The sequence below is a fragment of the Embiotoca jacksoni genome, unplaced genomic scaffold (genome assembly GCF_022577435.1).
Source record: "Embiotoca jacksoni isolate LCO1_2020_lvr unplaced genomic scaffold, fEmbJac1.0.p SCAF_17, whole genome shotgun sequence".
Taxonomy (NCBI): Eukaryota; Metazoa; Chordata; class Actinopteri; family Embiotocidae; genus Embiotoca; species Embiotoca jacksoni.
In genome coordinates, this window is record NW_027185307.1 from 2,749,735 (window position 1) to 2,775,715 (window position 25,981).

The following is a 25,981-nucleotide window of genomic DNA, read 5'->3' on the forward strand; positions in this document are numbered from 1 at the left end:
TTGTGAAAAGCTATTCCCGGCCTTCTGACATTTTATTTGTCATAAGTTTTCATGGGTAATATTACTTTTACTGCAGAGACTGATGGCAGTTTTGAGGCATAATTTGTCTCAGGAAGCTGTTCGTTGTGACACAGCATCCTGGTTTGAACCCGTTTTTTTTTTTTTCCCCTCAATTCACAGCAGCATCTGGAAGCTGTCTTTAATTTCTCCACAAAAGCACTCAAAGAATGTAAAAATAAATCAGAAACGGTGGCTAGTGTGGCTTTTACTTTTAAAGGCAGAACAGTAGCAATGCCATCACTCCGTCTGTAAACTGTGTGTTGATGTACGTTTGAAAGATTAATAACCCTCAGTAGATAGATGATGTCTATTCTCTCAGTTGTTGTAGTAATCTCATTGGCTTTCAGGAGTTCAACACCAGACTTGCGTTACATACTGTACATCTTTGAATGTGTCCTCCTGGTAGCTCTGTAAGCTACTATCACTTTGCTTATGTTGTTTCTCTCTCTGTGTTCCCAGATGGAGATGATAGCAGAGCCTGATCCTGATGACGAGGGGACAAAAATAAGTGTAAGTAGAAGAACACATCATGCATGCAGGGCTGAAGCCCGGTGCTTCCCAACCATGTGCCGTCATGACCCAAGCTGGCAGCGTTTAATTCTGAGCAAACACAACAGCAGCTGATTTCTCGAATAATACACCTTCAACCAGAGAAAGGAGCTAATCAGTGAAATCATTGGCAGTCTACTATTACTGTCAAAGTGGTTCCCTTCCTGCGCTCATGTCCCAGCAGCCATCCTGCCCCTTTTTTCCTGCCTCTCTGTATGTGGCTCTTGTGCCCAGTGCACCACACAGCCTTCCACTGAATGACTTCACTGGAGCCCTCAGATAGTCAAACAGTTGTGTGTGATGGAAAAAGGACATATTCAAGCTCAAGCTAACTTGTAGAAGGCAGTGTATTAGAAACTGGGTCATCATTTCTCTCCATCACAGGGTCTTATCCTGTCTGACATTTTTTCGAGTAATGTAGCTGCATTCCTAAATTTCAGTAATTAATTTGTGCAATGTTATTTTCAATAGCAATAATTGCAATGCAGTGTTCCAGATAACTCGAAACTTCAAAGTCAAAAGTTTAAAAAAAAGAAAAGAAAAAGCAAACGGTGAGTTAGTGAAACAGGACTTGGTGATTGTTTCTATATTTAATCAAAACCATGGTCTCCAAAGGATTGCAAAACCAGTTCCCAGTCAGACCGCTGCGCTTTGTAAACTCACCGTCCACCACCGGACACCATCTTAGGACTTGAGGACAGGAAAACAAATACTGCTAGTGAATATAACTACTTCAATTGTGCTTTAAAAGTATATAAAGTACATAGAGTAGGATTTTAAATCAATGTTAGAGATAATATTGTTAAGTGAACTGAGCAGAAACCTGCCTTTCATGTGGCTCACCAGTAAAACCACTTGAGTTGTCCCGACAGGCACGGGTGAGCGACTTCGATGCTTTCAGATCCATATAGAGTCACTACTTCACCCTTCATTAATAAATACATACTTGTGGATTGAAGAGTAGTCTGATATTACAGTCTAACAGCATGTACCATGTGCATGTTGTTGTCTCAGGACGTCTTATTTTGGCCTATATTTTATTATTTTTACCCCTGACACAGAATATGCTAATCATTTTATATCCTCCATCTCAGGAATACACACATCTGACAAAAGTACACCATATTAATCCTGCTATTATGATTTGGCTCAGGTGTTTTGACTAAATGGCAAATGTGACTACATAAACTAAACCTACAAAATACAATTTTATGTAGCACCAATAGATTTGGACAAAAGGATCATATGAAAATGAATTGACATGATGATGAAACCGTGTGGTATTATACCATCCAATGTTATGACACTGTGGTCTCTTTTAATTACTCTAACAGACAGTGAAAGTCCAGGGCAATGACATCTCACACAAGCTGCAGATCTCCAGAGTCAGCAAGAATGATGAAGGACTGTATGAGTGCCGGGTGACACGAGCTAACTACGGAGAGATTGTGGAGTACAAAGCCCAAGCCTGGCTGAAGGTCAACGCCACGGCCAGGCCTCGACGACCATTGTCACCTCCCAAGAAGAGCTCCCCGCTGCACCTGACAGACAAGAAGCCGAGAAAGTCTAGCTCCCCTCTGGGCCAGGACAACATGAGTTCAGACCAGAGGGTGGCCTCCACTTCCACCTCTCACACATCCTCCAACACAGCTAAACACAACCCCGGCTCAGGTAAGGCCCTGGGGGAGGGTTATGTAATGGGAATACTCTGCAACACTAAAAACCCTCTTGACTTATGTAGCCAGACTTTTCCCTACCACTATGAATCTATAAATCCTGGACCTCCTGACACATGTGTGAGTCATCCACTCTGGTTAAAAGGCTTGTTTGGTTGAGATTCAAAATAACCAACAATAGACTGCAGCAGGATTTTATACAGTAATTAATTGTAAAACGGTGCCTTCAGAAAACAGATCTTCAATTATAAAAAGAGAAGGAAAACCACACCTCAAGAGCGACTTTACCCTGCTGTTCTGTGTTGTGGACAAACACCAGCACCACATCATGACTCTTCAATAAAAAAAAAAACTAAAAGTGGAGCACAAATTTACATCACAACTGACTGTTGATGGGCTTCTGTCATGCTGCCAAGATTGTGCTCTTGTTTAAAGGCCTGGACACACAAGTGTTAAAACTGAAATTTTCAATTCATTCCAAAGGATTTGCAGCATGATAAATTAATCTGTGCAAATGTTCAACTTCCAGATCAACTTTGGTGAACTGTGACACGCACAGTTTGCACTATTGACCAGTAGCAGGCTGTCTGAGCAGTGATGAACTACTGACTACAGTCGCTCATATCTCTATCTCTGGTAAAACCTGTGTTTAAATTAATATCCTCGGTATGTTTGGACTTTTGGAGCATCTGGGTGGGTGTGGCACGTGTAAACATCTTATTGTGACTTTGAGAAACCTTGATATATAACCTCCTACCTGAGAACGGCAACATAAACTGGGATACTGTTGGAGTGAGCAGTTTTTTTTAACATCCTGAGTTGATAACAGACATATAATGGCTGGAATGTGAGAAATAAAGGCACAACTGTATACAGATAATCAGAAACCTGATGATCATGTATAAATAACCAGATGTTTCAAGTTCCATGTGAATGTCATACCCTGAATATGATCGAAGCCAGGATAAGACACAAAACCAAGATACTAATGTTAGTGTAAGCACACTCGGAGATGTGATTTGCCGAATATGCTAAGACAGGAATCACAATAGCTTGTGGGGGTTGAAAAGTGACTAAGCAAATGAGCTAAGAAGTTCGACAGCTGACTGTTAGCAAGCTCGTTAGCAAGCTCATTAGAGCTTTATTATTCCTTTTAAGATGCTTTTATTCAACAAAATAATGGAGTGGTGAGTAAAATGCCAGGAGATAAATAAATGGATAACTAAATAAAGACAACAGAGATAAAACAGAGACAAACCCTAGAAACTATTGTGACAAAGCTAACAGTTAAATCAGCACCTACAGCAGTTCCCATTAACCGTGTGAGTAGTCACTGTCACGAAACCTTCAGCTCCACCCATCTCGAACGTCTCTCTGTGGTGTGACTGCCCTATTTGGGTGGTGGTGTTCATTTCTGGGAACTCAGAAACACCAAAAAACTGAAAGCTCCTCTTTGCATGTGGCTTTCGGGTAATGTCAGAGTGAGATGTCATCTGACTGGTTGCACAGAGAAACGTTCACGTCAATGGTTAATAGCAGCATGTAAGTATGGCAACAAAGCTTAACATGCTTGCTTTCTCCATAATCTGCAGCGTCGCCTCGGGAATCTGCACACCATTTTGCATAGCTGCATGTCCACTGCCCACAAATACTGTGTTTATACTTGTGTGAGTTATTCTCTTGTCCTAGGTGGACTAATCTAAAGCAGCATCTTTAGCATCTGACATTTCTTTGGCTGAATCCAAATGTCCAGAGTTCTTCATACTTACAGACTTGTCGACTTAGCAATTGGATATTCCACAAACATCCAGATCTACATTTGAAAATTATGTATATGATATTTAAAAATGGAAAATGATCTGATCACAAAGGAGTTTTTGAAGCAGACAGAAGAGTAAGAGTAGGGTAGTGAGACAAGCCAGGCATCAGCAAAGAAATGTGACGTCTGCATGAGTTTTATCAAATTTGAGAGGCATGCAGGAAGTCCATGCGCCTGTTACTAATGCACACGTGATTGTATCTGGGCGTGAACAACGCAGCAGGTGTTGAATGTTATGGTGTCAGTGTCACAAAATCTGAAAGAGAGCTCTTCATTAGTCTTTGCTATTCCTATCACAAACTGACAAGTGCAAACTGCTCACAGGAACTATGAACTATAATAATTTGAATAACGGTAAATGATTAGCCTGTAGGCTGTTGAGGGTTTTGGAGTCAGGCTTCTTCCAGGTGAGGATCACATCTTTGGTCGCTGCAGATAATGAAGAAGTCTGTGGTTTAATTTCCTCTCGTTTGGTGCGTTACCATCCTTTTTATTAAGGGATCAGCTATGAGTCAATCGTCTGCCTGTAGCACACCCAAAATGTTGCCGCAAGGCTTTTGACTAATTCTTAAGGATCAGATAACATTCCAGCCTTTCATGCTTCTTTTCACTGGATACCTGGAAGTTTTGAAATACATTTTCCGATATGACTCTAAATGTTTAAGGGACTATGCGGCCAGGCTCCCAGCTATATTTTAGAAATGGTCATCCCCCATGAGTAGCCTGAAATCCTCAGGCAGGACTCCTCTGGTGATTCTTAAAAATCACCTTATTACAGAGGGTCCTCCCATTGCGGGCTGCAAGCTGCAGGCTCTGGAACTCCTGCCTTAGTATGTCACACTAGCCAAAGAGGTAGTAAACTCTTACACAGATTTATTACCTACCGCTACACTGCTTGTCAATCTATTTAAAGCTCCAATGTGTAGAATCTGAAATCACCTTGGCTAACCCAGAGTCGCATCAAAACGGACATGTAGGGACCTCCTCTAATAGCAATTCATAGTTTTCACCATGATTGTCTCATTTTACTACACAAAAAACAGCACTTGTAGAATAATTTGAAGGATGCTATAATAACACAAAAATGCTACACGTACCGGCTTAAAGTTGCTAATTAATTGCCAATTTGTCACAGACCAAAAGAGGTGGTTTATCTGGAAAATGTAATGATTAAATTACTTTAATATTTTGAACAAATGATTTGTCATTTCTCAAGTGGGGAACAAAATGAATCTTAAACAACATGATTTACATTCCCTGATTCATGTAAAAGCAAATCCTATTTTAGCATGAATTACTGACAGTGAATACACATTTTCAATGGTTAAGATTTTCTTTTTTGTTTTTACTTCAGCATTCAAAACCTCTTAGAGGACATCCATCTCGCATCATTAGCAACATGGATCGTTATAGCAGCCTACATTTTGCCCTCAGGTTGCTTGCTGTAAATTCTCTCATCATTTCTCTGGCTATCCAACTGTGTTATAATTGTGCTGCTCCTCATCTATAAATGCCAATCATTTCTCCACTGGTCAGATGGTTCAAACACAAAGTCAACCATGCTCTCGGCTCAGATAGCCCTCCGCACCCTGCAGCAAAACACAGAAAGATATTACTAGCCACTGAATTGAGGTAAAAAGTTGAATAATCCCCAGGGCTGCAGAGTCGGAGATTATGAGGCAGCCAAATTATGCTGACAGCTGTGTTCCAGCGAGTCCTCTGTGCGGTGTGTCTGACACTGATAAATGCTTCTCTGTGGCTGCTCAAGCAGCCTTAGCCACCTTCTCTGAGCAGCAGAGAGGTGTTATGGCTGAGGGCGACAGAGTTCTATTACTGCTGCGCTCAGGTTTGAGGCAAATGAGCAACAATAGGTAAATAGGCAGAGATGAAATTAAACTTGGGAGAGTGCAGATATTTTCCTTTTCCGCAATGCTGCATCTGTAAACAATGAGGCACTTTCCAGATGGGGGAAATGTAACTGTGGCTGGTGGAGCGGCTGCAGCAGCTGCAGCAGCAGCAGCAGCCGAGTGGTTTGTTCACAGCTACTCCCCACCAGTGTGTCAGCTGTTGTTAGATCACAGCTCGGCCTCCATCGTTCCTGGCAGTGTTGTTCTCTCAAAGCTCAGAGGTGACCGGAGCTCAATGTGAAAAAAACAACAAAAAAAGTAAAGAAAAATGTCCCCTAAGCCAGACTCGTCCCTCCGCCCCTGAGGCCAGCCTAGTTCCCGCATGAAATAGAAACAAATATGGACTCAGCTTGATTGCGTAAGCATTCATCCAAACAGAAAATCATTGACCTTGTTTTAAAGAAGCACCATATTTTTTTTTTTTTTAACTGCCTCAACTGCATATGTCTAAGGAAAGAACACCAGTGAGTCATCATTCCAGTAGGTGGTTAAGAACAGCACGACTGTTGTTCATGGCCACATTCATATTGTTCAAGCAGTCGCATGCAATGTCAGAGTGTCACTTTAACTTCATGGATCTTCAGTGAATCCTTCCTTACTCATACTTTTAAATGCATTTAAATCTGGCAAAAAACCCACTGAAACCTCATGGAAGATGTAGATACTGTAAATGTCTTCAGACAAACGAGAACTGTGGCACTTTGTATTACAGCTGGAGCTTTTTTTGAGTCGGCTGCTGAATGTTATTTTGTGCTGCTATTGATTTCACATATCTAATCATTTAAAAATGATTAAATAAAATTAAGATGTGTACTAAGAATCTTTAGTATTACATCAGTAAAAAGATGGTTCATGTCAAAGAGAGGTCACATGCTGATATCAGTCATTAAACCTTAAAAAAAGGCCTTTAAAAAAAAAAATCTAAATCAAAAGTCATGTAAATCCTACACGCTTGAAAGTACAGACATGTGCAGCCTACTTGAAGGCACCACTTCTGAATGAAGGATGGCTATTCATATGGTTATATGTAATAAACTGAAGAAAAACCAAAACAGAATGAGGCCAAACAAAAATAGACAAAGAGAAACTAAGCTAAGCTGGAAAAGAGGGAGGTTTTGAAGAAAAACACCTGCAGCATTGCCTTGTCTAATTTGAACCCTCTTTCGAGCTAACCAGGTCAGTGTGCGCATCACTGTCGTTGCCTATTTTCAATGGAAAGTAGAACCTGCTTGAAAAGTCACGAAATGTCGCTAGATGACATCCTGTACTAATTAGCACAGCATGACGTCATTGTGTCGTGTTTTCTTCTTGGCTGGTGTTACATGGTGTCAGCCCTCAACATCCGGTTGCTTCTGTCCTACTCTGTGCTCATGTTTACTGTATTTAAATACAGCTGAATTCCCAATAAAGCTGTTCTCATTTAAATATTTGTCCATTTATATTGTCAGACAATGGGAGGAGTATGAAATGGTGACTGAACAGCAGTCACTCCCCAGCCTTTTCCAAGCTGCTGCTGTGCACTTCTGGAATTCTGTTTCTTCAACAGCAACTTTATCTAACAAAATCACCAAACACATAAACAACAGCTGTTCTGTGACTTCAGCTGCATTTACATGTAAAATGGTCGCAGAGAGAGTAAGTTAGGAGTGAACATATTTTCTTTGTTCTCAGGTACAAGTGCACAGAGTGCACATACTTCTCAATAGGTGATTTTTAACAAAAGAATCACAAGAGGTCCGTAAAGCTGGTAGTTGGCAACACTGCGCACACCTGAGCATCAAAAGTTCTAATGTGCAACACGTATGTAAATAAGGAGACAATCATGAAGCCTCATAAAAGCATGTATTTTTCATTTTGTAAAGAAAGTTGAAAGACAGAAATGAAAATTAGACATTTTTGATTTCGTACATTACAAGAAAAACAAAAACATTTGGTGCCGTAAAGGAAAGCTGTCAATAAGGGGAGAGTCGCACACCCCGCACTCCTACTTCCAGCATCTACTATAATCATATTGCAGTTTTCTAGGAACATTAGCTTCATGGCAAAATTTGTAAAATATAAACTGCTAAAAACAGATTAAAAGTTTTTGGTTTTGTATATTTTGTAAGCTAGCTTCGTTAGCTATGTATTTAACATAAAGATGTTGCTATTGATCATGTGTGCTGCTTAGATATGTAGCTATGTCCCAGTGATGAAGGAAGTGATTTCTCAAGCAAAGACTACCCTGTCAAATACTAAGTGAAGAGTAAGAATCCGTCTTCATATAAAAGCACGTAGCTTCAATACAATCAGTAAAATGTAAGTCAAAATCTTGAAGTATTTTATTTGAAGATTAAATAAAATAGTACCCGTAGTCTCTATCGAACCACCGAATGAGGTAACCCCACGGTGATTCAGCCTGTTGCCACTGATGAAAGCTTTTGCATTTGCAGCGTTGCAACTTGGCAAGTTGTCTGTCGGGTGGAACTGACACAACAGAATTACTCGTCCGATCACTTCTCTACTGGAATATCATAAATTTTGCAATTATATTAAAAATAATTTTGCTGTTTTTATACAGTAACTAATAATGAATCCCCAATTATCCTGCTGATTATTTTCCAAATTATTAGTTTTATTGCCTGGATGTGAAATGTCCATGAGCCCAAACTGACGACATGACTTGTTTTTTCCAACCGCCAGTCCAAACCTCAAAAAGATATGAACATGATGAAAATAAAGGAATATCAGATGATCCTCGCTTTTGAGAAGCTGCAACAATTCTTACTTTAAAATTGTCCTCACTGAAAATTGCCAAGATTGTTTCCAGTTCATTTTCTGGCATTCAAATTCTTAAGTTTTGAATAAAAAAATTGTGAATTGTGAATGAACTTGTAACTAAAGCTGCAGTGAAGTGAAAAGGCAACAAAAAATGTTGCAAAGAAAAACCAAGAAGTGGTAGAAGAATCAAGTATTCAAATAACTGTACTTAAGTACATTAGTTAAATTCCACTTAGGTCATTTCACATGTCAACAGGTGCAAACTGAATGTTGAGAAGAAAGATAAAAAAGACATGTTTATAGAATTGTTCTTTTTGTTTTAAGAAATAAACAGTCATACTGAAAGAAGACTGAAGAAGCAGTCCAACCGCCCCAACATGAAGCTCTACTCAGCTGTTTGTTCCTTTTGTCAGTTATGGTTATATAGTTTGCAGAGTGGTTACAGTAATGTCGGCTAAAACACACAGAACTGCCGGTGTGATCCTTTCGAATGTAGAGGACGGTAATTTTGGGGCTTTTGCATTAGTCACTAGACTGTGTTTTCAAATGTACCCTCACTCACAGCTGAGCAGTCAAGCTGCATGGTAATGACATCCTCTTGTATTTAAGCAGTCAGTCGGCCAAAAATCCAGTCATGGCTCAGGCGAGCAGACAGTCAGATACAGAGAGTATCAGTCGACAAGCAAATCAGACAGCAAGTTTTATAACAGAGCCACCAGGCCAGTAAGCAAGTCAAAGAGACAGTCAGCTAGCCAGTCAGCCAGCCGGGGATCAGCAGCAATTGATGGAACTGGCACTAAGCCAGTTTGAGCTCCCTGCGGAGATGCTGTGGTGATTCACCTCACTGCCTCACTGAACCTGACTGCCTCACTGGCCTGGAATCGATATTCCACATCACCATTTCACCGTGCCAAAAAGATTTTGGCAAAACGTGGAGTGTTGTGTTAGGTTAAGTAGGGCAAAATGAAAAGTATTCAGTGTGGGTTTATTCTATGTCAGCATGCACTGAGAAAAGCCGAGAAGGTCTCCGCTATCTCAGACAGATACTCTCTCTCATTATACCTCCACATAATTCAGTCTGCAGCTGCTCAGACTGTGAAGAAAGCCAGGATGGAGAAAAATGCAAACTCAAAGTGGCATCATGCACAGCTCTAAACCCTGAGACATCAAATAACCGTTAGATGTCTCCAAATCTTCCACGGAAACCTGTTTCAACAAGCATTCCCTTTTCCTCGAGCTTCTACTCATTTGTTGAAGAATCGAGCTGTAAATTCATCCCAAATGACTAATAAAGACATAGTGACCTTGTCAAGCAAACTGCGACAGAGAGTGGGTGAAGCTTCTTTTAGCCCCCGGAAAAGATAAATGAAATTATACAGCCTCTGCCCAAACAAAAGGTCTTGTGTTGGTGTGTGTGTGTGTGTGTGTGTGTGTGTGTGTGTGTGTGTGTGTGTGTGTGTGTGTGTGTGTGTGTGTGTGTGTGTATGTTCAGTTGTGTTTCATTACTCTTTTTAATATTTTTGTCTTCACTCAGCAATTAAAATGCATAGTAGCGTTCAAAAACAAATACACAACTTTTCTTCCTTTGTTGTTTTCTAAAAATAGTACAGGAGCACAGACGGTAGCATTACTTTTGTTTTGCTCACTGGCAAGGTTAGTTTAGAAGTGAAAAACAGCTCACACACAAAAACAGCTGAAATAATGTGTGATGTATGTGTTTATAAGCAGTGTTGCTTCCCAGTTGTCTGTGGACAGCTCACATGTATTTTCAGTGTTAAGGATAGAACATACGGAAGCAATCTGACACCAGAGGCATTCAGGACGGTGATACACTTATTTGTTATTTATCACAGAATCATAGTTTATTTCAATGTGACTGGCACTGAAGAAAAAACTCTCCACAACTGTTGTAGTTCAATTAAAAGATAATTCCAGCTTTGCCACCATTCCTATTTGTGTAGGTTATTTCTGAGTTCAGGGGAAACGTTGGCATCGATAGATGGAGGTCAACATAACAAGACAAAATGATCTGGAGTAGAAAATAAGGTTGAAACTGCACAAGCATGAGGTGAGGCAATATACGTTTATTTGTTTCAAAAACAACAGTTTAAATGTCTGCACATCAGACATAACTTAGGCATCATATAAAGGAAAAACAAAAGATATAATATAACATAAGACAGATAGGAACAAGTTAAATACAATAAGCAATTCAGCAGAAACATAACAAATCACAGTGCAGCAACAGTGCACTCCAACATATGCATAAACTGTCACAAATTCAGTTTAATTAAAGGCAGTAAAAAACAGGAAGTCTGAAGCCCTGGGACTTGGAGCTTCTGGTGAGGACTCTATTAACAGAGTTCAGAATTAGCTGCAGATGTCTGAGACCTGTGGACATGGCATTAAAGCAGTTGAGCTTACTGAATATGAAAGAATGGATACAGGTTTTTAAGTCTTGAGAAGTAACTATTTAATTCTTGATATGTTCTTATGGTAATGATATTAGGCTGATTTGTAATTAACTTAATGTGGATGTTTATTTCTGAGCTCATGACTGCACCATGGAGCATTTCTGGAGCTATGAACTATAAACTTCTTTGGCTCTAAAAACAACTATTTCTATTTAATGTTCAGCAAAACCGTCTGTTGCAAGCATTCATTCCAGTTCAAAGACCGAAAGTGCAACTATGGCAAATGGCCCTTGCTGTAGTTGTGTGCAGTGTTCTTGTGATTCTCAACATTCCTGTGAGGTTGAAACATTAATCAGATGGGCTGCAAGATTAATTCTTTAAAAAAGACCGCAACAAAATCTAAGCACAAAAGAGTCAAAACATGAAATGAAATGAAATAATGCTGACTATCTCATACCAGCAGCGGATGTCGAGGTCTGTGAACAGTTGATTGTCATCGTCAACATATTAGATGAAGGAGACATGGGTACGTGTAAAGACCTGAACATCTTAGACAAGGTGCAAATCATTACTAGCAGATGACAATCAGATCATCTTAAACTACAAAGCTTGTGAGGTTCTATCAGTCAGCAGTGGTAAATACCTACTGACAGTGAACCAAGGAGGGACAATCCATGGGCTGGTACCGGATTCAACCATAGGCTGTCTGTAAAAATGGACGTAGCTTTAGGGTCTGAAAAGTGAAGCCAAATCACTGTGATTGTAGTGTGGATATCCTCTTTCATATTAAGGTTTGTTCAGCCACTCTACAGGGTGGCGATCAGTTGGGGTGGCTGTGTGCGATGGTACTGATGTAGTTTCAACCATGGCAGTGGTGGTAGAGTTGCCATGTACACACTGCGTATGGTAATCAATGCCAACTGGTCAAAGGCTGTTCCAATAGTTTCAAAATGAACCCGGGATATAAGGAATGCAACGACTGGAAACAATCCGTAATGGAGTGTGGCCAGACCCAAACATTCATGCAGGGAATCTGGGTTGCACCAGTGAACCCAAAATACAACCCAAAAGTTGAGAAGCAGCAGTAAAGATAAACTGGACAGAAACAGAACCAGATCTAAGTTATTACTTTGGTTTCTGATTTGGTGAATTGACACCAGTCGATCATAGTATACGTAAAATTGAATGCGGGATTGTTTGTGAATATAAAAAAGGTGAGACTATTCATCTTTACTGCACCAGCAGATAGGAAGGAATCTTAACCCAACATAGCCATGAATATAAAAATATTTAATTTTGCTGGGATAATGGCTTCTCCAACTTTCATGGAAGGTTATTCTTCAGAATAATATCATAATTGACAGAAAGGATGGCCACAACTAAGAAATAAGAGCTGAACATGTCCTCGGCGTGACAGTCATAATTGACCACATAATATACAGCAGTACATGTGTGTCTGCATGTAAACAAATTAATTTGAATGTAAAGACTGAAGATTTCTCAAGAGAAGAACTGAACAGAGTGGAGGCTCTGACTGGGTTTTCTAGGATCTCACTGTATGAGCCTGGTGGTGAGTGGCTGATAGTGTGAGAGCTTTGAGCTTTTAATCTACAGCTACACTTCTTTCAGTTATTCTTTATCCTATACAATCATAGCTACAGTACATGCACAATATTTTATTGTTTATGTTCTCTCAGACAGCCGAACTGAAAACTTACTTTGCAAACACCAACAATGGAAACCATTACAACAGCAAATCAATAATGTATGAATAACAATATCCCTGCTGTTCTGCACAAGTGTGGCTTGATCGCCGGATTCTAGAGGGACTGTCACACAATTTAGAGTTGGTTCAGCGGATTTTAAAAGTGCATCTGGAAGATGTCAGAACTGACTCTGAGGATATGACCCCGCACAGCTGTGGAGCAAGCAGTGACCCGTCATGTTGGGTTATACCCAGGAGAGGATCATTATGACCCTGTACTGGCAGCCCTGCCTCATTGTACTTATTGTACTGCTGCTGTATGTGGCTGCATACAAAAAAAAAAATGGTTTGGTAGTTTGATTCTGTCTTTAGTTATTTTATATTACAGTGTTTCAGGGAAAACATTTTTTTTATTTCTAAGTCCCCCTTTCACCTGACACTATTTACCATTACATTCACACATTTGATATTTTGTTGTAAGAGAACAACCATCAACTTGAATGAGTTTAATATAAAATGTAAGCTTATATTTCTTGGACACTGAAACACAACTCCAAGTCAAATTATTTCCAGCCCAATGCTGAGCAGTTGGTGAGTTGGTGTTTTTTTTTTTTTTTTAATCATTTGCTGCTCCCTTTTTTCTTCCTTTTGCCAAATGTGGCCAGAGAGTTCAATTTGAACTCCATCTATCCACAGCACTTCTTTCCAAAACCACTTTTTCTTTAAATACTTTAGGTGTTGAATTTTGTGATGAGGCGACAGGTAAGGTTTCCTTCTGATTGCTCCTGATGTGGACCTTTTTGGAACCACCACTCCCATGTCAGCTAAACCTTCCTGCAGCTCCTTTGCACTCACGTGTTACTGTTATTTTCCTGTCAGCTGGTGTGCAGTTTGACTTGAAAGTTTTCTTCCTGATCTTGTCTTGACTTCCACAGTAACTGTTAACATTCATGTTAACATTCTGTAAAAGTAGAAACTGCCAGCGGGAAGCACTTTATAGGCATCAACTGGCTTCATTTCAGATGCTCATATCATGGTAATGGGGTGTTTGCTGTATTTGCTTCTGTTCACCTCAAGTGTGAACCAAATATGTAATTTATCCAGTGATACCCAAAGCTTTGCAGATCCTGTAAGTTTGATTGAAGTGTCGTTGTTTTTTTGTGTATTAAATCTGGGCCCAGTTTTTAGCTAATGCTATTCAAACATAAGGAAATAGTTTATTTGTTGGAGACTTAATGCACATTTGGTGTTCTAGTATGGTGAGTGTTTGTGGATGGAGTCAAAGTAAACAGTTGTGTGTTTTTCTGTTTTTGTTTTGTATTAAAGAGGATTGTTTTCCTCCCAGCTGACATTAATGTGAGAACAGTGGAATTGTGTTTATTGCTATAATATTGTAAGTTTCCGTTACTTAAGTTACTTGTGCATAAGTGCATGTGTCAGGTTTTAATGGACACACAACACTTAAAGGGTCCGACTTAACTTTTAAGCATGAATTCACCAAATCATTGTCTGTAAATTAAATCCTTTAGTACATGACTGTAAATAGGATAGCTGAAACAGGAGTGATTCCTAAAGCTGTGGAGGTTATTGTACAGCAGCGGTCAACCGCAAAAGAGAATTCCCCCAAAACTGTTTAAATCATGGATCAAGTTCAATAAACAAGAGTGAATAAATCTGAATTTTATATACATAAACACACCAACAGACACACAGCAAGCATTTGCTCCTCTGCTGTTTAGCAAATTTACTACACGATGGAAAGCGTTCTCATCCTAAGCTGTGCAGTGTGGCGGGAGAGTTTTGCCTCAAGTGAAGAAGAACGTCTGCCTGACGCAATCAGGAAACACAGTGACCCAAACAGGAACTCAGTAAACTTAGCTGAAGCGCAGTCAGAGTCCACACTATTATTAATGAAACATCCACATATATCAACAGCATCAAACCTTTTATGTTTATTTTTGTCCCCCACTGAGCAGCTATCTGATTTACACAGTTTGCCTCAGACATCAAATCACTTCTATTCAGAGTCATATGGAGTCAAATGAATGAATTAATTAAATACTTATTTTTACCTTTTGGTAATCCAGGTGACTGTTGTTTGCCGGTAACACAAGCAGAATGCCTTTTTATTTCTTAGACTACAGACTTTACAGTTTGTCCTTCAACAACCAGGAAGTGCTGAGGTAATGAGGACATTTTTTAACCCTGTTTTCTGACTTCTGTAGGAGAACCCAGACCTTCTGGTGTCACTGCAGCTTTCTATTACCCTTTTTCAGACATGGAATACTTAACAATCCCAGCTAAAAGGGATGATGTTGTGTCATTCAGACATAGGTGACTTTTCCATTAATGCACCTAATGGCTGGTACACTATCTGGCACATGGTGTGGGAGTGAGAGGTCGTTGTCACTCAAACCAGAAAAGGATGTTGAGATCTGCTGAGGGTCCCTCATTACTCAGCCCACAGGAAAACCAAGAAAAAAGAACAAGAGAGAAGTAGAAGGACACATCTCATCTCCATCCTGAGATAATTAAGTGGTTAGAAGGGTGTTTTTTTTTTTTTACAAAATTGAACATGTTGAACTGTGGTTTCACTGCTACAGAGTAGATTATTGTAATAGGCTTGATAATAGCGGATTAGTGTATGTTTTCTATGTACATTTTTTGTCCTGTGTCCCTACGTCTGTGCTTTCCTCTGAGTCCTGGCTGGAGGCTGATTAATTATTCTCTGTGTGAAGGATGTTTAGGCCCAGAGCAATCGCTGCTCCTCTGTGGCATTCCTGTTCTCCAGATCACCTCAAGCCAAATGGGATGTGGTGGGGAGGAATAAAGGGTCAAAGTCCTCCATTTCTGCACCCCACCCCCCTTCCCACCTCTGCCATCCCTCCCTTTATCCCTGAGCCCCCAGCAGCCCTGTCAACCCAGAGCTGAACCGTGTGGAACAATGTGTCCCCCTGGACAACTTCCTTCTTTGAACCGTCACCTGGTCTGACACAGAAATCCAGAAAATGTCAATATGATTTAGTGTTTCTTTCATTTTCTGTTTTTGATGTGCTGTCTTGTTTGACAGGATTACAGTTTTGTACTTCTCTTGTTTCACTCTTCAGTCTTTCTTTCCCTATTAAAGCAGTCTCAGCTGATAGAGAGCAAATTATTTTGTCCACAGAAATCTGCTGCATAGAGTCGTACAGTTGCCACTTGCTACTTTGCTCCAATCACGTCAGGTTCAGTTTCTCTAAGACACAGGCAAATCAAAGCGTAGGCCGAGGAGGCTGTGCTCTGGTTTGCAGTTGTTAGTCATGTCAGATGCTCAGTAAACAGTCAAAGCTGCCTGCAGTTGTGATAGCAGCTTGTCAAGGCCGAGGTGGCGCTGGCTGCTGATGTAAACCTTTTTCAGAGCAGCTCAGACACTGTTTACTTCAACAGGGTTTACACTTTTAGTTTGCTGTGTTTTTTTGGAAGAGATAATATCATAAAATGGATGTATATAATGAGGTCAATCTCCCATGGATGGATTATTAAGGCCCACCCACCTCTTTCACGTGAGAGCAGGACACCCAGAGTGAAAGAGACACAACATGAATACAAATGACACGGTGATCCATTTCTTTCACTGTGCAATTGTTTTGCATCTCTTTTTGTGGTCTTTGTTTCTTTTTAGGCATTTCTGCCTTCGTGGTCGCCTCTTTCTGGTTATATTAAATCTCTTTAAGGTCATTTACATCCATTTGTGTTCATTTTGCATCTCCAACATCAAACCATCAAAGGTTTTCTCATCATTTAGTTGGTGCTCTCGTCGTTTGAACTCCTTTCCCAGCTGTTTGCCGACCCCTCTGGTTGATTTGCAGTTCTTAGTGATCATTTTGTGTCTCTTTGTAGTCAATTGATTGACTTTCCAGGAGGAAGTATTTCAGTCTGGTTGCAGGTTATAGACCACATGACCCTCAGGCCTTTAAGGCGTTCGGTATTAGTTTGATGCAGCCAACACAAACAGTGATGATTTTAGACATTGAGGTTGAAGCTTTTGTTAACTCTCTTTTAATTGCTGTTCTGCAGTTACCTGTGATTCATGCATACGAGGAGAGAATATGATTATAAAATCAAGATTTTGCATCATTTTGTCACAAAGCAGAAACTCATACTACTAGTTTTATGTTTCGTGATGAAGAAAAACAATGAAGCGAACGCCTTACCCGTTGAGCCACAAAGATGGATGAATGTGAATGTTTAATGGTTTCTGAAAGCAATTTGATGTCTTATACATGCCTTTCTGTGTGTGTATCTGAATTCAGGCTTTTAAAACCTGTTCAGTGAATAGGTGACTGCAGCACTATGGACTATATGTAATACAAGTATACAGTATGGTGTAAATATTGAAATGTAGAAGAGGATGAAACACAAGTTAGCAAATATATGTTAACTGGAATAAAAACAAGCAGAAAAAAAAATGTTTGTTGTGCTTTAACATTGAGGAAACTCACTGAGGTCCATGAACAGGACATGACATCAGCTTAGAGTTATTTTCTGTAAATTTGACTTATAATCAGTTTTTAAAAACATAACCAACACCCAAACTGTGCAAAAACCAACAACAACAATGACACCAAAAAAAAGGATACGTTATTTTTCAACTGGAAATTGTATTTACTTCAATCTTACTCACTAAAGTTTTACTTGTCTGGTTTGACCTATACACTACTAATATTAGCTAATATTAATGCTAATTAGCCATATCCTTTCCAAACATCATATTCCAATGTCATTCAGTTGTTGATATTGCAGGACTGTAGTATAAGACTGAAAAGCACTGCTTATGTTCCTCTGCTGAGAATATTTCTACTTTCTTACATTCTTGCGGCGTTTCATTGATCTGTCTGTCTCAACAAGAGATGAATGTTAACAATGTTTATAATCCTCCGTTTCTTTTCTTCCAGGTACAAGAATATCTTCCAGCTGTGGACTGGCTGTCCTCCTCCTGGCGTGCGGTTTGGTGAGGGATGCCTTGTTATAAATTTGCAGAACTGACGTGGTTTGCGCCCAGATCTCGCTCTCAAAGCGAATAAGAAAAATTGCCTGTTTTACCCCCTCCCACCCATTCCCTCCCCTCCCCTCCCCCCTCCCCATCCCACCCCCCTGCCTCCCCACCATGCGGACAGCACAGTTGGCCCTTCAGCTCCTAACCACTGCTGCTCCTGCACCCAGCACATTGTTATTAGCCACTGTAAACACCAGTCACATTTAACACAGTCGGATTACCTTTTGTACAGACGTCGACTCAACACCATCTGAGGTGCAAGGCTCCGGTGTGAAACCTGGACTCTGTATTTTGTTGGATAACTCTCATGGAAGAATGACTTTCTTATGGTTTCGCTGTTCCAGTTCATGTGTTCATTGCTCAAAAGTGAACAAGAAAAAAAGAGAATCTATATTTGTGTAATATATATGATTCTAGATATATATCTGTTTTATTTGAAAAACCTAGAATTGCTGTATGTGCTGTAAACATAGCTGCAACTCATCATATTGGCCTTGGAACTTCATTGTGAATAGCCACTCCAGCCCTCTCGAAGAGACAAATTCAATTCAAGTATGTGTTAATTTAGACTGTTAACAGAAATGTTCCATTATTTTCAGCTGTATTGGCCATATAAATTTCCAAGGTGCATAATTTTACATCTTGTTAGTGATACAGATGTGCATGCTTATTGGTCTGAAGGCTTGAAAGAGAGGAAAATGTTAGTTGAACTACATTAAAACAACGATTGGAGTTAAGTATTACAACGTGTTAAATTTAGCTTTATTTTAATGTGCTAGCTTTGGTGTGTGAAAAAAAATGTCCCTTTGTCATTTTAATTTGTATTGCATCCTCAGTAGGAATAAAAAGGATGCCACAATTTATGAGTCATTGAAAAACCTGATATGTGACCATTGGATGATTAATTTTAACTGACCTGCAGCATTTCTAAATGGCATGCTTCAGTTTCTGTGCACCTCCCCGGTATGTTATTATGGAGGATGAATGAGTATTTACCCACTTTGGATCATGAGTATTGCTAGTTTCCATTACGTTAATTCCAACACACACACACATAATCACACACACACACACACACACACACACACACACACACACACACACACACACACACACACACACACACACACATATATCTGCATATTTACTGGTAGGTGTTTGAGATGCAGTAAAACAGAGAAAAGACTCATTTTATGTGACCCGTGTTTGGGAGAAATGTGTTAGTTTTGTTGAAATCTCTTAGATTCTCTCTCTTAGATCTCACAATAATATATTTTTAGCTTCATTTTCAGATGATATATCGTTGAGATTTGTATTCACACAGAGCATTTATAAGCAAAACGCTTTGACAATCTGACACAAACACAGGCAGAGCAGTGGTTGGGTTTCATAGTGCACACAACTCCTATATTTAGATTCTTAGCGTGATCCAGAGTAACCGCCGAAATAAAAGGGATTATTTTGTCGTTGTTGACTTTTGAGCTGAAAAGGAAATAGTGCACCATCCATCAGAAACGCAGATGTTCCAATTCAAAGTGAAATATGTATGAATAATAGAGAAACTGATTATGTCTTCAGAAAGATACTGTAAGTCAATGTTATCCACCTTGGATATCATGTTGCCAGAGTTGTTGCCTTCCAATGGGATGTTTTACTTCAGTAGGTATTGTGCTCTGAGCACACACTATTTTTTGTGAAGACCAAACTGTAAGGTGGTTGAACATGAAGCATGATTATCTAGTTTCTCATTTGTAGTATGCTATAATCTAACAATTCTACATAACATGCAGGTGTGAGTCGCAATAATTACTGGGCTGTGTGTTCCAGAAAAGCAAGGCACTCACCTCACTTCAAACATGTATTCCGCTTTGCTGACAAAGCAAACCCCTCCCACCCCCACCCCTCCTCCACTCCCCACCCCTCCTAGAGTTAAACTGCATTCCCAAAGAAGTGTGGAAGAAGGAGAGCTTGTTGATTCAGCACCGAGGTTCAAAGGCTGACAGAGCGTGTCATGCTTTGGGATAAAACCAGAGACATCTCCTGATCAGCAGCTTCCAGCCTGGGTACAAGATGTGTGGGCGATAGAGGGCAACCCTGTCTAATCCTTCAAGTTCCAAATAGCTTCAGGGTGTATTTGGGCAGTTAATCTAGCATCACTGTCACATATATGCCACCCTGCTGTGGCTGGGAAGCGGTTGTTTTAAAAGGAGACATGTTATGTAATATGATTCAGAGGATTTAGTGTGCAGGCGAGAAAACGTACAGCTTATTTTAGGGTATCGAGTATTTGGATGTGGATTCTATTGGAAGTGTGCCAGAGCACTTTGGAGAGAGTGTGCACAGTCTGAGTGGACAGTTCATCCAACCCTCATGTACAAAGTTACACATCTGTACAACTTGTAAATGAAATAATCAGCATGTTAACCTTTTTTTTTTTTTATTTAAGTCCATTTAAAAAGGCAGAGGCCAGTGATGTTCTGTACTTGTAACAATGGTGCCATATACTCATATTCAAGTGTTAACAAGTCCAAAGTGGGTTTTCATCTCTTCAAAATGAACTTGGGTAAAATGTATTTGACAAAAAATATATATCTATAAATATTAGAAACATCTCCTTTATAAAGCCTTCATCTTAATTTTGGGGACTCGTTTGGGTCCCTGCAACATACTGAATAACAAAGAAGGAAAGATCGGAGTGATGATTGACTTGATATTGAGATCGGAGTGATGAAAAATGATGCTTAGTTTGGGTTTTGATGGAGGCTGAATTGCTTACAAGCAGTGATGTCTCTATTACCAAAGAGGAGAACAGTTCACAATTACGGTGGCTCGAGCAGCAGTTCCTTCATCCAGGGATGATACTTCAGAACCATCACACAACCATGTTTCTGTTCTGTTTTATATGCCACACTACTCATCTACTCTAGATGTATTTGTTTCTTCTAATGTATTTCATTTCAATGCAGTCCTGTCTGTTTGTTGAGCTGTCAAAAGTTCTGATGATTCTCTTTTCTTTGGTATTGTGTGAGGCTTCTGTACTGGAACATTGCAAAAGTTTGTATTATAATGACGATATCAGAATAATATTTAAATAAACCATTTTCACAGATGAAATTCAAACACTGAGGGATTCCATCTGTTTGGTTGGTAACATACTGAGCTTCACTGTGAACTGGAGAGAGTGCTGACTAGTGCTAAAAACTGGCCCACTTTCAAACTTGGAGGAAAGTTACTTTTATGGGAGCTTAATCACTTTTAATTTGATAGTACCGCTAAATATTACTCTAAATCAGGCCGTCATTCATTTATGCACTACTGACAGATGGAGAAATGGGGGCAAAAATAAATGTTATGACAGTAAAATAAGAGAAGCATGTCCTGATGAATAATGTGTGTGATCGCTGCGTGCTTTGCAGCAAAATACAGTTGCTGATTTTTAAATACATTGGAGGTGAATGGGCTCCGACAGACTTTAAAACGTTACATAACTCATAATAAATATTGAACAGTGAATGTCATTAAAGAAATCATGTGCAGTTATTTCTTATGCTAAAGTGAATATTTAAGAATTTGAGTAGTTTTTACTGCATGAACAGAACCAGTCAAATGTTATTTTTTTCACTCTTTTCCACATTTTCTTCCACAAAACTGAGACACCCAAAACTATAAAATATCACATTTGAAATTACACATTTGGAAGTGATGCAGGAATCAAAGAAGTGAAAATGAAGCAAAACATGTAGCCTACTTTTTCTTTATAACTTTGAACATCAACAGAAACTAGCATTCTCTGAAAATGCCTCATGAGATCGTCACCTGGAGTTCCCAACTACAGTAGGCTGAGCATTTGTTGCCGGCTTTTCCGTTACTCATCTCATCCCGAGCCCTGTCAGTTGGGATCAGGTCAGTGCTTGTGGAGGTCAGGTCATCTGACGTAGCACTTCATCACTCTGCTTCTTGGTCAAACAGCCCTTACAGAGCCTGGAGGTGATTTTAGGCTCATTGTCCTGTCCTGAAAAACAAATGATAGCCATTAAGCACGAAACAGATGGGATGGCGTGTCACTGCAAAATGTTGTCAGCATGAATTCATGAGTAATTTGCCAACAGTGTCACTAGCAAAGCCATACCATAAAATGTTCAGTAAATCATTTTGCAAATTTGAGCTTTTTGAAATATCGACAGAATTTGCCCTTCATACAGTTGTTAATATATTAATGTGACTGACTGGGCCTCCTATACACGTTACCCCAATATCATAAAAGCCTCTGTGTAACGGTTCAGTGAACTGCCAAACATTTTGACATTTTAATGGCGTTTGCAATGTGCACATATATATCGTAAATATAATGGATGTCTGTGAATAATGTATTAGAAAATATGAATAATCTCTATAGTGTACATCTGTCAGTATGAAGTTAGAGCATCCATGTACAGAGCATTAGTTCAATTTGATAAATGTATAATCTTGGTAGCATTAACACTGCATGAGGGTGTAAGCACAAAGGTGCCATTAAATAAATGCATTTCAGGAATTGTTCAAAATGTGTAAATGTATGCAAATTTTATTAAAGAAAGATGGTGACAGCATAAAATACATTTATTGATATGTAAAGAGAATATGCAGCATCAATAATTTTTAGTTTTTAAGAAAAAATAAAAAGCCATGGAGCTGCAGAAGACCAAATAGCCATAACACCGTTATATATAAGCAAAAGATTAAGACTTGGATAGTTAATTAACAAAACAAAACCCCGACATCATCACAAATTACTCCCGAGGTGTTGGAGTTGAGGGGGAAAAAAGAGCAGCAGTTTGAAGGTGATATTTCAAGTTGGTCTTACTCTCGGTTTTGGCAGCAATCATCATTGCAAAACTCAGGAACAGGAAAGTACCTCCCACTTGGTAAAAATGGGCCTGTCAAATCTCATCATCCATTCATCTGTTTGAAAGACAAGATAGAGGAATGGAAAATGAAGAGGGAGAGATTCTTTTTGGAATTGAGAAGTGAATTTGGCAGAGGCGGCTCAGCTAATCAGGTTTACTTAATCAGTGAATTCAGAATGCAAAGCAGGCAAAGTAGCAAAAGAGAGTGAAGGCAGGAGAGAAAGACGAGCAACAATATGAAATTAACCCTCAGCCCATGTATGTTAATTCAGCAAGCAATGGAGCAGTTATTTATGTGGAGGCGAAGACAGAGCAAGCCACAAACCAGCCTCTGGCAATCTAATCAGCTCCCTGGTTCTGGTTGCATAGAGAAATTGGGAAGGTGGGAATTATTGTATAACTAACCCTGTGTAAAGCTTGCATATTCAAATGTGTTGTGTTATTGCAGTGCAGATGAATCACAGATGGCCAGAATCTGTTGGTCTTTTATGTACTTCCGTTGAGAACAAAAATAACACAGCGAGACAACTGAAGTTTACATTTTCATATGCTCATGAAATATACATGCATACATTGTGGAGACAAGATCCACGCTGACACGGAGAGCTACTGTGATTCCAGTCTTAATGCAAAGCACCCCACTGGTTGCACTGCATGGTGCATTGTGTTCTCAGCTGCTTCCTCACACCTCGAGGACGACATCGTACACGAGATGAAATGGGGGAGTGGGGATGCAATCGCTTAAAGGGTTAGAGATGTGGATTTCCTCACAAGTAATTTTTCTTGCCAAGAAAAATAGGAAGCAATACATATTGTTCTTTCTCTGACAAACTTTGCAGAAAGGAGCAACTTCATCTATCTAAAACTAGCTGCAATATTGATTATGCTTATTGTATTTACTGACAAGCTCACTCAGGTCTGTCTGATGACACTTTGCGGTAAATATAATTCCCAAATTTAAAATGATTTCTCACATTTGATCTTAGTTGTGAATTCTATGGCAATCCGCCTGCTATAGTTTGAAATATTTTCAGCATAAGTGATTATCTTGTGAAAAGCCCAACACATCTTACAAGCTAAAGGACAAACCTGGCCATTTGGCATTGGCCTGATGGTTTTTTTTTTTTACAAAAAAGGAAACATGGTCAAGGTTTGATTACCTTTAGGAAACAAAAACTACTTGATTAAGTTAGGAAATTATTTCAGTCATGGTACCTTTGGGGAGATATTTTGACTGTTACTAATGGATGGGATATGAACAAAAGATCTTTTGTAACAAAGTTGCATGCTTTTTAAATCCATCCTCACCTCTACTCTACAGTACAAGGCTTCGGGTTTATATAACAGTGTCAAAAGCATTATGAGAGATGAGAGAAAGCAATCATTTCCATTGACCATGAGAAATCTTTTACAATAAAAGCATGAGTCATTTTAAGTGTCTGAACAGAGAGTCAATGTTGTTATTCTTCTCTTAAGGACAGTGTTAAATCAGTAGGGCATGGGTATCTATATGCCCAGGAATTTATATCAATGGTGGTATAGTTAGAGTCCGAGGAAATGATCTGCTCTTTGCCGGTGCTCTGAAAGAATCTGGGCAGCATTCAACTAATCCCATCTGAACACAAACACCAATTTAGAAGCATAGATCAATCAAACCATTTCTATAGGAAGAGGGCTGGTTCAGAAGATCACTGAGGGCTTGAGGGCCACACAGATTTTTTTTTTTTTTTTTTTTTTTTTTTTTTTAATAATGGCTACAAATAACTCTTCTGGCCTAATCTACTAAGAGCTCAAATACAGGGTACTAAATTGAGTGTTTGCATTTGCACATTTATTTTGCACCTGTTTTGCAGGTGATTTACTAAGAGTATTTGCGTCACTGATATCAGGTGCAAATCGTTGTATTTAAATGTGGGTTTTGCATGATTAAAGCAATGGAAAACAGCAATCGCAAAATGAGAAAGAAATCAATACCATCGAAATTAAGAAATATAAATATAACAAGAACAAAACACTATATAGGAGATTATCAGCTAGAAAGTCAATACTGTGGGAAAAACAAAAAGGCGAAATAAAAAGGCTTAAAAATAAAACGCCGGCAAATAAAACAGGAGGGACGGTGGATGAGATCCTCTAACAAACACCAATCAGCAGATCCAGATTTAGGGCGGCACGGTGGTGCAGTGGTTAGCACTGTCACCTCACAGCAAAAAGGTTCCGGGTTCGAATCCGGTCCTTGGCCTTTCTGTGCGGAGTTTGCATGTTCTCCCTGTGCTTGCGTGGGTTCTCTCCGGGTTCTCCGGCTTCCTCCCATCATCCAAAAACATGCACCTCAGGTCAGGTTACCTGGCGCCGCGCTAGTGGCACCCTGCTGCAGCAGCTCCCCCCTGAGAGCCCCCCTGCTGTAGTGAAGAAATTTCCCCTCGGGGATTAATAAAGTGAATAAAATCAAAAAATCAAATCAGATCTTTCTGTGATGAACAGGTGAATTAGTTTCATTCAGTGCCTCGCGAGTGCTCGTGAACCTGATGGAGCTACCTGTGAATTCTGCGGGACACATTCAGGACCTTGGACAGCTCAGCTGAATAACCGGACTGGGAGGGAGATCCAAGCAGCGATACGTTGGAACGAACCAGAGGCAGGACAATGCTGAGTCGTAAGAAGTTCTGACATTGCTGGTGTTACGTGGCTCCTCCTTGTTGTTGGCTGTCAATCATCATTCAGCTCATTCCATAACTCAGAAATGTCATCGCTGGACAGACCATGTGTCTGAACAATTTGTTTCCTCTGACATCAAAATTTTTTCCATGGGTGTAAAACTACGTTCTCTACGTATTCTTTGATTTCCCTGCGTCTCCTCACAAAAAGAGCAGTCTAATGTGCGCATCTGATTAATACGTTCCTTCCAGTTGTACTAAAATACACACGCAATCACTTACTTGAGTAAATATCATTGCTGGTGCTAAATTTTTATATTTGCAATATTTTGCACGTTCAAGTAGAAATGCCCAATATTACATATGCAGGCAGGCAAACACGCAAAATGGACAACTTTTATTAATGTGCACATTTGAAAGACGCAATCTCACTGCACATCGTTAGTAAATCAGTTTGGACATTTTTTTTGCGGGTGGTGTGAAGTTTGCACGTGGTTTTACACCCGCAAACCT

General features: G+C 39.6%; 1 protein-coding gene across 1 annotated transcript in view; it reads left to right on the plus strand.

The window, feature by feature from the left end:
- The window catches only part of vstm2a (V-set and transmembrane domain containing 2A), a 78,526-nt gene extending 57,481 nt beyond the window's left edge, over positions 1 to 21,045 (plus strand). Inside the window, exons 3-5 of the mRNA XM_069151252.1 lie at positions 520 to 570; positions 1,944 to 2,280; positions 17,825 to 21,045. Coding sequence (XP_069007353.1) covers positions 520 to 570; positions 1,944 to 2,280; positions 17,825 to 17,901 — 465 coding nt within the window. The 3' untranslated portion in view covers positions 17,902 to 21,045. The remainder of the gene's footprint in view (positions 1 to 519; positions 571 to 1,943; positions 2,281 to 17,824) is intronic.
- Positions 21,046 to 25,981: the final 4,936 nt, after the last annotated feature.